The 13,258-nt window shown below is 43.9% G+C and overlaps 2 protein-coding genes across 4 annotated transcripts in view; both read right to left on the reverse strand.

The window, feature by feature from the left end:
* bola1 (bolA family member 1) lies at window positions 1-2,783 on the reverse strand. The gene is made up of 2 exons (XM_088327637.1): window positions 2,733-2,783; window positions 1-949 (listed from the first exon to the last, which is right to left on the reverse strand). The coding sequence occupies exon 2, from the start codon at window positions 892-894 to the stop codon at window positions 469-471; it is 426 nt and encodes a 141-aa protein (XP_088183763.1). The 5' UTR covers window positions 895-949; window positions 2,733-2,783; the 3' UTR covers window positions 1-468.
* Window positions 931-13,258, reverse strand: part of sv2a (synaptic vesicle glycoprotein 2A) — a 27,431-nt gene continuing 15,103 nt past the window's right edge. For 2 of the 3 annotated variants that reach the window (XM_088327636.1, XM_088327635.1), the window contains exons 10-15: window positions 12,480-12,568; window positions 12,236-12,400; window positions 12,040-12,173; window positions 10,300-10,506; window positions 10,053-10,212; window positions 3,648-9,456 (exon numbers count right to left, since the gene is read on the reverse strand). In XM_088327636.1, coding sequence (XP_088183762.1) covers window positions 9,273-9,456; window positions 10,053-10,212; window positions 10,300-10,506; window positions 12,040-12,173; window positions 12,236-12,400; window positions 12,480-12,568 — 939 coding nt within the window. In that variant the 3' untranslated portion in view covers window positions 3,648-9,272. Of the gene's footprint in view, window positions 950-2,732; window positions 2,812-3,647; window positions 9,457-10,052; window positions 10,213-10,299; window positions 10,507-12,039; window positions 12,174-12,235; window positions 12,401-12,479; window positions 12,569-13,258 lie in introns of those variants that run through there. The other variant, XR_015849590.1, reaches the window with a different exon arrangement.

Raw genomic sequence — 13,258 nt, forward strand, 5'->3', positions numbered from 1 at the left:
TGCATCTCGGGATCCTTTTTTATACACTATGATCAAGCACAAGCGTGAACAATCAGTGACGGACTTCTGGAAAGAGAAGTCAAACATTCACGACTCTTTCACATCGTCTATGAATGATCCCAATACAGTCAAAGAGGTTTTAGAGGTGTGCATTTGTGGTCTCCAAATGGGCACTTTTGGAAACACCTAAGCAAAATCTTTGAACCAAAGAGCCGTAAAAGTAAAGATATTTCAAACAGAAATTTGAGAGAGACACACCATATGTTTCAGAGTTCAACAGAACCGCCAAACCTGCTCTTCGGAGAAAAGCACATTTTATTTCAGAGTTAGCATGCAGCGTGCCGCTTTGAGTTTGAAAAAGAAAGTAGTCAATTTTTGGCGTGTTTACATTTAATTAAGATTCATGAAAGGTTAACGATTAGAACTATTCGGCGGTCCTCCGAGTTAGCGAGCCGGTTAGCATCCCAGCTAGCGTCCCGCTTTAAGTTTGTCCTCCATAGCGGTATCCCCTCGCGACCCCCCCAAGCAGGGGGGGCTCCGGGCCAGGCGGGGGTCGTCACCCCACTGCTCGGGCGTCTTGGCCTGTATGGCTAGCGCGTGAACGCTAGCGGCTAACTCGGCCTTTAGCGCCTCGTTGACCAGACGGTGGCGCTGCAGCAGCGACAGACCCCGGAAGGTGGCGCTAACCACCAGCACGCGGAAGTGCGATTCGGATCCCGGAGGGACGGCGTGCATGTGGCTTTCGTTGAGTACTTCCAAGTGCTCGGGCCGGAAGGCCGCCTTCAGTTTGGCCGTGATGGCGCCCTCCACGGGCCGGGGGGAGTCCATGCGGGACGCCCGGCGAATCGGGACGAAGCGGGCGAGGAGGGTCGAGCGGAGGATGCTGGGAAACATGTGCGCCGCCCGATGGCTACATAAGTGGGACTCTAGTCAGTTGAAAGGGCTCCCTCTAGTGCATGGGGTGACAAAGTCATTTTAGTTTCTGGAGCACATGGTAGAAAAAACATTCTCACAGGTGCCGACTTGCAAACGAAGGGCATAAAAAGTGGGCCTTAGCTGTAGGGCTGAGGGTCTTTTTGGAGGCTCACAATTCAATCATGATTCACGGATGTAAGATTTGATTATAAAACGATTATTGAAGGGTTTTTTTCCCCCTCGTTATTTGTTTCCTTCCACTCGGTAGCTTTACTTCCACATCCTCTCACATTTAGTGACCCTATAACTAGGGTTTGTGAGACCTTTCGGTCAAAAAAAAAAAAAAAAAAAAAAAAAAAAAAAAAAAAAAGAGTGTGTTGTGTCACCCTGACCCGAGTGACACGGCCGCTTTCTGGTGTCCCGTTTCATCTGGAGGGACGAAAGCGTGACCGACTTAGGTGCCGAGGTGCCTAACTTGTTTGGGTGTTTGGGCATTTGGGTTGGCCATGGTCCAAAACATTTTGTGTGTGTGTGTTTTTTTTTTATTTTTCTATTTAATTATTTTCTTTTGCTATTTTTTCCCGCTTTTATTTTCTTTGTTATTGTATGTGTTTGTCTTGCTGTCGGTCACCCCTCTTGAGGGATATGACCAAGGTAGATAGATAGATTTGTTTCCTTTTCTAAGATATATATAATCTCTTCTGTCAACTGTGCATTTATAAGAAAAAAACAACGCGTTTATTTCACTGGGGAAAACTCATGCAGACTGGAAAGTGACAAAATTGGTCGATTTATGGTAGTCAGCAAACAGCTGCAGTGGGTGCTTTGCCGGGTGTGTCTGGCTATCATCCAGCGGACATATTTAAAACTGCGAGTTGTCGTTTGACACGACGCAGCTCATTTTTCTCTTGTGCTTCTCCCAGCATTGGCCCGCTACGTCATTTTAAGTGGCTGGCGGGCCACATTTGACCCACGGGCCATGAGTTTGAGACGAGGCCAAAGAATTCCTATGCATTTGGAGTAAAACGTTCTATTGCAGGGGCTACTTTTCTTAAATGTGTGCATTTATTGGTTATTTTTAATTATTAAAGCATTTTATTATCCAAATGGGACCTTGTGTCTGATTCTTCATTAATAAAAAAAAACAATATACATTTGAATGATAAACAAAAATACACAAACTATCCTATTAAAGTGCATTTGTTAAGTACTCACTCCTCGGTGGAGAAATTCATACTCATTTCACATAACTTGCTGCTACGGGTACCCCAAAATGAAGAGAAATGCTTCTTTATGATCACTTTGAGTTTTCGTTGTTTGTATTCTCCCTCGTGCTTTGTAGCACTCATTTTCAGCTGCACCAAGCAATACGTTGAGATCTAGCAGCGAAATATGAAGCATTTTCCCTTTAAATGAAAGGACTTTCAAAGAAATAGAGAAATGGTGGAGTCGGGCTCCCTCTAGTGGTCGGCAAAATACTTGCTCTTCATGCAACAACTATTCAATGAGAAAATGAAAAATAAAAAATGGGATTAACGGTAAAAAAAATGCAATTGAAAATAAAAGGCACATTAAAAAAGAGTACACAAACAAAATAAAAAGTGACGCAATCGCGTCAATGTTCCAATGAAGCGATCCAGATTATGTCTCGAATTGCTTTTCCTTCATTTTTCCACCTTCGAATGGTCAATTCAAACGGTAAAAACATGACATGTAAATCTAGCACTTTGTGAAAGAAACTCCGCTGTATACAAAACATGAAATTATCGGAAGAAATCAATTCAAATTTGGGGGGAAAAAGAAGCTCGAAACCTTACCTTGCTACCAAAAGTGGCGAGATCCGTCGCTTCTCTGACGTCACGCCTGCAACGGAAGGGACGTGTCTGTAGTTTTCATCTTTGAAATGGCGACGATGGTTTCATGTGGGTAGCACAAACACGTCTTAATAATGACGAACAAAAAAAATCGAATCCATTCCAAATAACTCATTGGGGGTATCAAATGCCCTATTTTCGAAGTGGGCGTTAATCAGCTAGCTTTCTATGATGCCACGAACGTGACGGAAGTGACGTATGTAGATTTCAACTGTTGTTTTGAAACATCAATGTTTGTAGCCTGACATTTGAGTAAACGTTCTGCCACCCATAAATAGATTAAAATGTTTTTCATAACTACCAATAATATAAAGTGAGGAGCGAAGACGGAGATGTTCTTTTTTGAGGCGTTATATTTTTCAATTTATGAACTCATCTCGTGACGTCATTAACATGGTGGCGGTACAGTAATCAATGTTAATGTTTTGTTTTTTCTTTCCCTTTTTTGCTATTAATCATTAGAACCAGTGAAGACGAGCTCAAATGATTTTCCTCAAGTCTGAACTTGGTAAAACGTTTTGGGTAAGACTTGTCTTCTAACTTGGAGTTCTAAACTGCCACAAAGGGACGCTATTGTCACACTTCATCCATTCATCCATCCATTATCTGCACTGCTTGTCCTCAGTAGGGTCGCGGGGGTGCTTGAGCCCATCCCAGCCATCTTCGGGCAGTGGGCACGGGACACCCTGAACTGCTTGCCAGCCAGTCGCAGGATTATCACACTTGCCTTGGCCAATTTTCTAAACCTTAAAATTGAAAACAAAAACAAACTACGACTAACTCAAAAATGCCCCTTGAACAGCCACTTGTATTCACGAACCTATGACAAATAACACATAAAAACATATGCAGTCAAGGTTCCTGTTTTCATCATAGGTTTTATTCTTGATAGTTCCTCCATTCGGATTGCAAACCCAATGACGAGTTTCCAGAAAAATATCACACAGCTTCCAAAGAAAACATTACTATGGACAGATTTCCTCTTTTAGAAAACGCACAGTTTCAACAACAACATACAGAATTTACACATTTTTTGTTTTCTTTTGTATTTATGATTGCACACGGTTGCTTACAGTGAAACTACACATCCTACAGCACAAGTACACGTCGAATAATCTCTTACATTGAACGAATGGACCAAAAGAAACAGTTTACTATGCTAGGAGATGGGGAGAAATGCAGACAACTTATTGCTTTGTTAGCGTTTTGTGCTCGCTATGGACCCTCGTTGCCATGGCAACATAAACGTCGCAAAACTATATTTTGATGGGTAAAAGCTGTAATATTGTAGTCATTATCACAAGTAAACGTCTGCAAACTTTCCTCCCGCAAAAATGTATGCCCGACGGAAGGAAAACGGACAGGCTGGCTGGAGAGGAAAAAAATGTTGACTCAGCTCAAATGAGTTGGAAGGAGATTTGATTCCTAGCTCATATGATGCTGATGTCAACACACAAGCGTGTCTATGAAGCATTCCTCTTTCATGTGACATGTTCAGTCATGGCAATGAGCACAATATTATAGTTGGTACCGATTAAAACAAACCTCAACATGAACTCTGAAAATAAGTTAAATAAATAAGAGAGTTCCTCGAACTCAACAGATCCGATTCGTGGGTACGGCAAACACAAACATACAAAACAAACACGTAACACCTGCTTTTGTTTTTTGTCGTTTCGATATGACGCGAGAAAAGTACGAAAGTCCACTTCCTGTTTCTAAATGTCACATGACTGACAAACTGGAAAGGTTTTTGAGAGCTATTTTCTTTTTTCCTATTTTTCCGATTCTCGCGGCTATGTACATTTGTTCGTACGCATGGCACAAGCGACGCGTCAAACTCAGAAGTCGGAAACGTTTTGGCAATAGAGACGTGACGGAAAAATACAAATCAAAGATCATAACGGGATTGCTTTTGTATCGTTGTTCAATTGTCTGCTTGGAAAACTTGTGCTCTTTGATTTGGGCTTTTTTTTTGACATAAAGTCTCGTCTATATGGCTACTATCCTATAAAATGGCAGTTTACACATAAATAATGTGAATAAACGGTTACAATCTACCCTGTGCTGTTACACGCTCAGCCCTTGGCAGGAAATCGTAATGACATGTGTTATTAGCGCCACCCGTTGGCCAAGTCCCGCTGCGGTTTGTTTTAGGGATGTGCCGAGTTTTCCACATGGAGAATGTTTCGGCCTAAAGGGACCGAAAGTGCGTTTTCTGTTGGCCCAAAAAAGAATGAAAAGAAAAAGGACTTCCGAAAAAAAAATGTTACAAAAGTGAAGCGAGCCGTTCGAAGCTGGCTTTAATTCGGGGGCGAGTTTTTCATTTTGGACACAGTACGGACGAAACATAGTCTCGCAAGTGTTTTCACGTTTTAGTTAGCCGCGAGCTGTTTTTTTTTTTTGGGCTAACCTTACACATTTACTACAGTTGAGCTGTTTTTCTACATCAACACGTATTGCGTGTGTTTTTGTTTAGCGCTAGCCAAACTCTGGCTATCGTTTTCATGCTAACACTGTCAATCAAACTTACTGGTTGAGCAGTCTCATTTCGTAAACACGTACTTTGGGTGTGGCGTCCAGTCCCTTCCACCCCGAAGCTCTTGTTAACCACTAACCAGATTTACGCTAACTTTTACATGCTAACCAATGACAGTTTTGAATCGGTAAACACGTATTTTATGAGTGACATTTAGTACTTTCCTCCTGGATGTATTTGTTATCTGGTAGCCAGACTTTGTCTTACGTTTTCATGCTAACACGACAAAGGAAACTGGTTGAGCTGTTTTATTTCTTAAAAAAAGTTGTTTGCGTGTGAGATCCAGTTCCTTTGTCCCCAAAGCTTTTGTTAGCCGCTAGCCAGACTAACGCTCATTGTCACATGCTAACTGCAGTTGCGTTGTTTTAAATAGCTAGACCCGAAGTTATTGTGTGCCATATATTGCTTCATCCTTTGTTGCCAAAAAGAGTTTAGTTAACAAATATAGTTTTACTTCAGGGACCATCATCATCAAATCCTTCCTTCTCCTGTTTTCCTGTCACTATTCACTCGCATGTCCATTAAAAGCTAAAACGCTTACCTAAATAAATTAGAACCGGTTATTAACTTTAAAGTGAATTCACTTGCTTGTGTTATTTGTAATGTCGAAGCTCTAAAATTGATATTTTGTTGTTTTTTTTAAGTTAAATGTAATACACAAAACATTTTGTGTTGTACCTTTTTTAGAAGGTCAGTGAGAAATGAGTAATTGTCGTTTTCAAGTTTCAGTTTGGATTCGGTAAAAACAAATCAAGAATACGTTTGAAAATGACAATGAGGCATATTGCACAGGAGGGTTCCATATTGCACGATATATTCACGCTAACATTCACTTCACACAAGGTGGATATGCTCAGAATTTTCTTCATATCATTTCATCTTACATATTTGTACAAGTACGTTGTGCTACAACCGTTCACAAACTAGCAAAAAATGTCACTTTTCCACTTGCGCCAACTTGTTATCGGAGAAGCAAGAACGCATTTCTTGGGGAGAGGGGGAAAAATGAGCCGATGATAACGTTAACGTAGCTTTAGCCGTGCTCCAAAGTCTCCGCTTGGCTGTCCATAGTTGGCTAGTCCTCGTCTATTGCTTGTCAGGACTATAAAACATGCAATATAAGTCTATCTCGACTTGACAGCAAAGTGGAGACTGTGGATCCAGATGCTAATGTCAACGTAGTTCTAGACATGATCCAAAGTCTCCACTTGGCTGTCCACGGTTGAGCTAGTCCGGACAAAAAAACATGTAGTATAAGTCGACCTTGGCTTGACAGCAAAGTGGAGACTGTGGATCCAGATGCTAAGGGTAACGTAGCTTTAGCCGTGCTCCAAAGTCTCCACTTGGCTGTCCATAGTTGAGCTAGTCCTTGTCTATTGCTAGTCGGGACTGAAAAACATGCAGTATAAGTCGACTTCAGTTTGACAGCAAGGTGGAGACTGTGGATCCGGATGCTAATGTTAACGTAGCTTTAGCCGTGCTCCAAAGTCTCCGCTTGGCTGTCCATAGTTGGCTAGTCCTCGTCTATTGCTAGTCTGGACAATAAAACATGCAGTATAAGTCAACCTCGACTTGACAGCAAAGTGGAGACTGTGAATCAGGATGCTAGTGGTAACGTAGCTTTAGCCGTGCTCCAAAGTCTCCACGTTGCTGCCCTTAGTTGGGGCGGGCCTCGTCTATTGCTCTTTGAGACTAAAAAACGTGCAGGATAAGTCGACCTCTGTGACAGCAAAGTGGAAACTATGGATCTTGAAGCTAATGTCAATGTAGCTTTAGCCATGCTCCAAAGTCTCCACTTTACCGTTGTTAGTTGGGTTTGTCCTCGTCTACTGTATCGCTAATCAAGACCAAAAACACGCAGTGTAAGTCGACCATCAGCTTGACAGCAAAGTGGAGACTGTGGATCCGGATGCTAATGTTAACGTAGCTTTAGCCATGCTCCAAAGTCTCCACTTTACCGTTGTTAGTTGGGTTTGTCCTCGTCTATTGCTAATCAAGACAAAAACACGCAGTGTAAGTCGACCATCGACTTGACAGCAAAGTGGAGACTGTGGATCCGGATGCTAATGTTAACGTAGCTTTAGCCGTGCTCCAAAGTCTCCGCTTGGCTGTCCATAGTTGGCTAGTCCTCGTCTATTGCTAGTCAGGACTATAAAACATGCAGTATAAGTCGACCTCGACGTGACAGCAAAGTGGAGACTGTGGATCCGGATGCTAATGTTAACATAGCTTTAGCCATGCTCTAAAGTCTCCACTTTTCCGTTGTTAGTTGGGTTTGTCCTCGTCTATTGCTTATCAAGACCAAAAACACAGTGTAAGTCGACCATCGGCTTGACAGCAAAGTGGAGACTATGGATTCGGATGCTAACGTAGCTTTAGCCGTGCTCCAACATCTCTACTTGGCTGTCCTTCGTTGGGCCAGTCTTTGGCTATTGCTATTCAGGACAAAAAATAAGTTGACCTCAGTTTGACAGCAAAGTGGAGACTTTGGTTTCGGATACTGCCCGCAATCTCGTCCAGGATTGGAATAAAAACCATTGTGGTAATTAGGTAGAAAGCAGACATCTTCATCTGCTTCGTACCTAAAGGCGTAAAACAGTAGAACTCCGGGATACAACACGAACCCATTCTGTGTGTGTGGGGGGGGAGGGGGGTCGCAACGTGAAATTGCTGTATGGCCAAGGATACAAACCTATGCAAATTAGCTAATGCCATCCGAAACACCGGAACTCTAGATAAAATCTTTCCAATAATAAAATAGTTTATATGTACATATGATTTGATAAAATAAAAAATAAAAAAACACAAAAGAAAAATGAAAATGTATTTTCCTATTGTGTGACGTGATTCGAGTTGGTAAGGTGGAGTACTGAGTGGATGCAGAGGGGGGTGGAGAAGGCGGATTAAAATGACAACCGATTTTAAAACTTCTATTTGAGAGGGTTTTTAAGTCAGAAGATTTCCTTGTTTTAATTGCTTCCTTATTTTAAATAACTTTCGCGATCGTCCATCGGTCACGGTGACGCAATGATGTGTGTAACTTTTTTTGAATTTTTGGAATCGTTGCACACTTTGTTTTAATGGTTATTATGTTTTGATTTCTCTCTCTGGCATGACTGCAAACCTTGGCATCCATAGATAATAAATACTGGAGAAAATGTGCTGATTCGCAAAGACAAAGCGCACCGGAATCCGAAACCGAACAAAGGGAAAGAAAGGCACGGTGGGTAGGAGTTTAGCCGATAGCCTGATGATGCCGTGATGCAAACCGGTAGCGGACAACAATTTTATACAATATCGACCGATCGTAAGCAGGCATAAGTGATATTTTCGGTCACACAAAATCATTTGTCCTATAGTGTGGGGAAAGTTACTTTTCCATCCGCCAGAAAAATCCTATTCCACGTGAACATATCGTATTCAGGGACGCCGTATCCCGGGGTCTACTGTTTTTATTAAGCTTTTGGAGGTTTGGAGGTTTTCTCTTTTCCCCAAAATGGTGTCAAAGGAAGTATGAATATTATTATTCTTAAAAGGGATTTTGCAAACAGAATAACGACGCTTGTGCTTGAACCCGACACTGACGATTTTCAATTCAACGGTGATTCAAAAAAACCTCAACCGATGATGTGAAAAATGAATCGGAAGGTCTCAAAGGACTAGAAGGGCCACCAAGACAAAACCGGGAATGCTTCACCGTCAACAAAATTGGCTTCAGCGGAACCTTCCTTTTTGAAAATGGAAAGATTTGTGCGTGGGTGGTGGACAGGGGGGACGGGTTTTCACGGCTCACCGCCACGAGCGACCAAGAGCCCGGACGTCCTACTCGGGTAACTTTTGAAGGGGCCGGGGTCGACTCCGAATCGCGTGGCCGTTCCTTCCAGACAAGCGGCGACCCGAGCTCCGATCGGACCCGCTTCGGTTCTCCCGCCGGCCTCCTCGGATTATTGCAGGACCTGGCCCCGGGTCTCGGGCAGTTTGAGGGCCAGGAAGCTGCCGGCCGCCAGCGCCCCCGAGGCGAAGAGGATGGGCACGGCCTTGGTGATGCCCACGAAGGACGTGAAGATGCTGATACCCAGCACGGCCGCTAGCTTGCACAAGGCGTTCAGGAAACCGAACGCCGTGGTCCTGGTTGAGGAAAGGCGAGGCACGTCAGTTCGGTCGGACTGTCCGTCATTCCGGTTTGTGTTCATCCATTAAAGGCAATTTCTAATTCTTATGCTAACTACATCGAGATCAGCTCCTCCTAATCTTGACTAGTTTTGTAATGTTAAAAAAACAACCTTCACCAAAAGTTGGCCTAGTTTCAAGAACCATCTTACGGTTCTTGAAACCTTTTGTCTAGTCGAGGGGTGGCTAACCGGGTTAGGGTTAGAGTTAGGGTTAGGGTTAGGGTTATACAGGTACAGGTGAATCCATTCACCTGGATCATTATCAATTTTCGATTTAAATGCACCTGAAGGACCAAAGACCCCTCCAGAAGTATCTACCTAACCATTGATCATCATTTTGTCACCATTAGGTAGGTCTACCTAACGATTGACCCCTTTGTCAATGCATCTTTAAAACTAGAGACTCTCAGGATCGACGGTTCGGTAAATGCCTGATGGGACGTTCGAAGATAGAGATGAAGGTCCGGTTAGGCCGGTGAAGAACCTCGCACGCCGTATCACGCAGTTGAACCGCATCGAGCCCTTCATTAATGGGATTGCGCGTATGCCTACCTCTTGTCAGACGGGTAGAGCTCAACGGTCAGCACGTCCAAGGCGTTCCAGGAGGCGATGCTGATGCCGCCAAACAGGCAGAGCAGCGCGATCATAGCCGATTCGCTGTTGCCGAACGACAGGAAGAAACAGCTGACGCAGGAAATCACGCTGGAACCCGCTGGAGACACAAAAAGACCAACGTTGGAGAAAAGGGGAGATTTTGAACCCCCTGGTACCACAGCTTCGTGTCGCCAAAAAGTGTTACCGAGCATCCTGAGCCGGCCGATCTTGTCCATCAGCAGCGCCGAGACGATGTTGCCCGGTAACACAGCCAAGGTGCCCAGAAAACTGACAAAGTAGACCATGTAGGCGTTGTTCTCGTCGCTCACGTCGCTTAGCAGGCAGCCCTCCTTGTTGTGTAGGAAGGTACTGTTGATCAGACGACTGTTGACCAACCTGTACTTGAACAGATCTTTGGGGAAGGGGAGGAAGAGACAGATAAGTCAAGTCTACTAAACATGGTCCTCAACAGAACATGATAGTAAAATTAGATGGACCCAAGCGGGGTCAAACTAATTGTAAAGAATTGTGTAAATTTGCTACATGGCTGTTTATTGTTCCAGTCTGTTTCTGCCCCTATATCATCAGTCAATAGTCATCACTGTATGAGACATCTTTCATAAAAGTCTCTAAAGATAAACTTAAAATAACTTAGGTCAAGAGATTTTTATTTTCAAATTTGATCAAGCAAAAATAAACTAGTGAAAATGTAGCAAGACAGAGGGAAGAAATAAACACCAATAGAAGCTAAAACCAGTCTAGTAGAAGAGTAGACTTCAGGTCCTCTTTATTGCATCCAAGCCGATGTGGTCAATCATCTGATAGTTTTATCTGGTGCAATATGTTAAAAATGCAAATTGTTATCACATTTTTGTAAAGCACAGTTCCACCATAAGACAAATCATGGCTAGGTCAGGTGGACTTTGAGGAAACAGCTTAAGAAAGCAAGGCGTAGAGCAATGGAAACATGAGGGCCGATGGTAAGAACCAAAAAGCCAGATATCGACGTTCGTGCGTCAACCAAAACAGTTTCACCCGGGCAGCGTGAAAAAACTGAAAAACTTTCTGCAGGCCAAACGAAACTGCAGTCGAGATGCAAAGGTAGATGATCCGAGGAGGCGTCCATAATCTGGTGAACCGGGTGTGGAAACTGATGTAGGCATTTGTGGACTTCACATTGTCATAACACAGCAGAGCTTTCTTTTTTATCGTTAAAAAAAAACGTCTGACCAACGCCAAACATTTCCTGATCGCCGGGGCCGGAACTCGCATTTCTGCCAGAGTCCGTTTACCCCAAAATATCTCCTCATCCCAGTTTGGATCATTTGGCTCAGTGAAACGTAGAAACTTTCTCAAGTTAGGGTCCAAGTCAGCATGGCAGGCTGTAGACAGGTAACGGAAATCCTGCCGGTCATCTTCCGGAAGAAAGAGGTTCCCTTCACCGGGGATCTCCAACAGAGACTGTAAGAGGGAGAAGGAGCCCTCAGAGGCTGGAGAGCCCAGGTGCAGCCCGGCAGCTCTGGTCACCATGGACCCAACCAGAGCACCTAAGATCAACACAGGCATGGTGCTGTCCACCTCTTCTAGTTTAGGGACTTGTCTATAACTTTTCTTGTCATTGTTGGTTCCTACAACCACCAGGTACCTCTGATGGCTTTGGGCCGTCTCCACACAAGAGCTTTGCTGTGACATCATATAGCGGCAGCGCAATGTCATCAAGCTGTGATGACTTTCGGCACTATCAGGTTTGGCCAATGCCTCGTCTGCTTGTCTCCAGTAGTTGAATGTCAGGATCAAAATCTGGTCCCACTAGCTTTCTTAGCCACAGGTATTATCTAAGAGGGGCCTAAACATGTTGCAAACATGGGTGGGTCCCGATCGGGCCTGGTCTAAATAGAATGACTGCTTAGAACAAGACGTGAAAGTGTATCATTGCTTCCGTTACCTGTGTTGTAAAAGAGAGTTGCAATGAAGGTGCAGTTCTTGAAGAAAGTGTTACTGGAGGTGATGTCCTCAAAGTAGCACTCCTCAAACAAGGAGTCTTCAAACACCATGGATCTCATTTTTAGGTTTACAAACCTAAATGGAGCAAGGGTTATTCATGACCTGAGATTTTCCCGAGGATATTTGTGTGAACTCACTTGTCGTTAAAGTACTCCCCCTGCCGGTGCACTTGGTTCTCCAGGGTGAAGTTGAAGGTGACGTGTTCTACTTTCTCCTTGACAAAGACTTTGGTTCGGGAGGCGTACTCCTGCTTCTGAATGTACTTGATCATGTCAGGGAACCACACCGTCAAACCGTAGTAGCTACGACGGTGAAACGGGACGCTCCGGTCAAATGTGCCATCAACCGCGATCAGTGAATAAGACGATCCCTTCAAATTACCTGAAGGACATCGAGAACCAAACAGCCATCATCATGTACGTGGTTCGGCGGTACTCGGGAGAGAAAACAGTCAGGAAATTACTCCACACCTGAAAAGAGAAGCAGGTCGCAATTAGCAATCCATCAGACGAAGACAGGTGCTTTTGAACCGGGAACATTTGAAAGAATTCCCTACCAGGAGTCTGACAAAAGAATTGGAGTTTAACTTCAATAGTACCTGAGTACCCAAACATTTCATGAGGAACGGGGGTGGACAACCCATTCATCAAGAGCTGAATGTCTTACATGTTTTGGAGGTTTCTCTTCTCCAACTCAGGTGATACACATTATCAGCTGTTTAGCAAGATATGAAGGAGGATGAAAACCATCCTGGGGCGGCAGTAGCTCAGGAGGTAGAGCGATCGTTTTAGGATTAAGGGATCCCAGTTCGAATCCCGGCTTGTCCGTGTTACATGTCGAAGTGTCCTTGGGTAAGACACTGAACCCCCAGTACCCCCAATAAGCAGGTTAGCGCCTTGCATGGCTGCACAGATCACGGCCGCTATTGGGAAATGTGAAGCACAATGTAAAGCGCTTTGGGAAGTCATTGACTTGAAAAGCGCTATATAAATGCAGATCATTTCAGATCATTTCATGGTAAACTGGTATCATCTGGATTGGAGCAGAGAAACGGCTTTCGAGGACCGGGTTGGCCACCCCTTGATGTAGGAGGTAGTTTTTGTTTCTTCTATTGTGATACACAAAGTCCAATTTGAGGACACTCCCTTGACCTGGTGACT

The sequence above is a fragment of the Urocampus carinirostris genome, chromosome 2, assembly GCF_059441175.1.
Source record: "Urocampus carinirostris isolate Australia breed hairy pipefish chromosome 2, RoL_Ucar_1.0, whole genome shotgun sequence".
NCBI classification, from domain to species: Eukaryota; Metazoa; Chordata; class Actinopteri; order Syngnathiformes; family Syngnathidae; genus Urocampus; species Urocampus carinirostris.

Coding starts and splice junctions, on each gene's coding strand:
- bola1 (XM_088327637.1), bottom strand. CDS start 894: ATGTTTCCCAGCATCCTCCGCTCGACCCTCCTCGCCCGCTTCGTCCCG.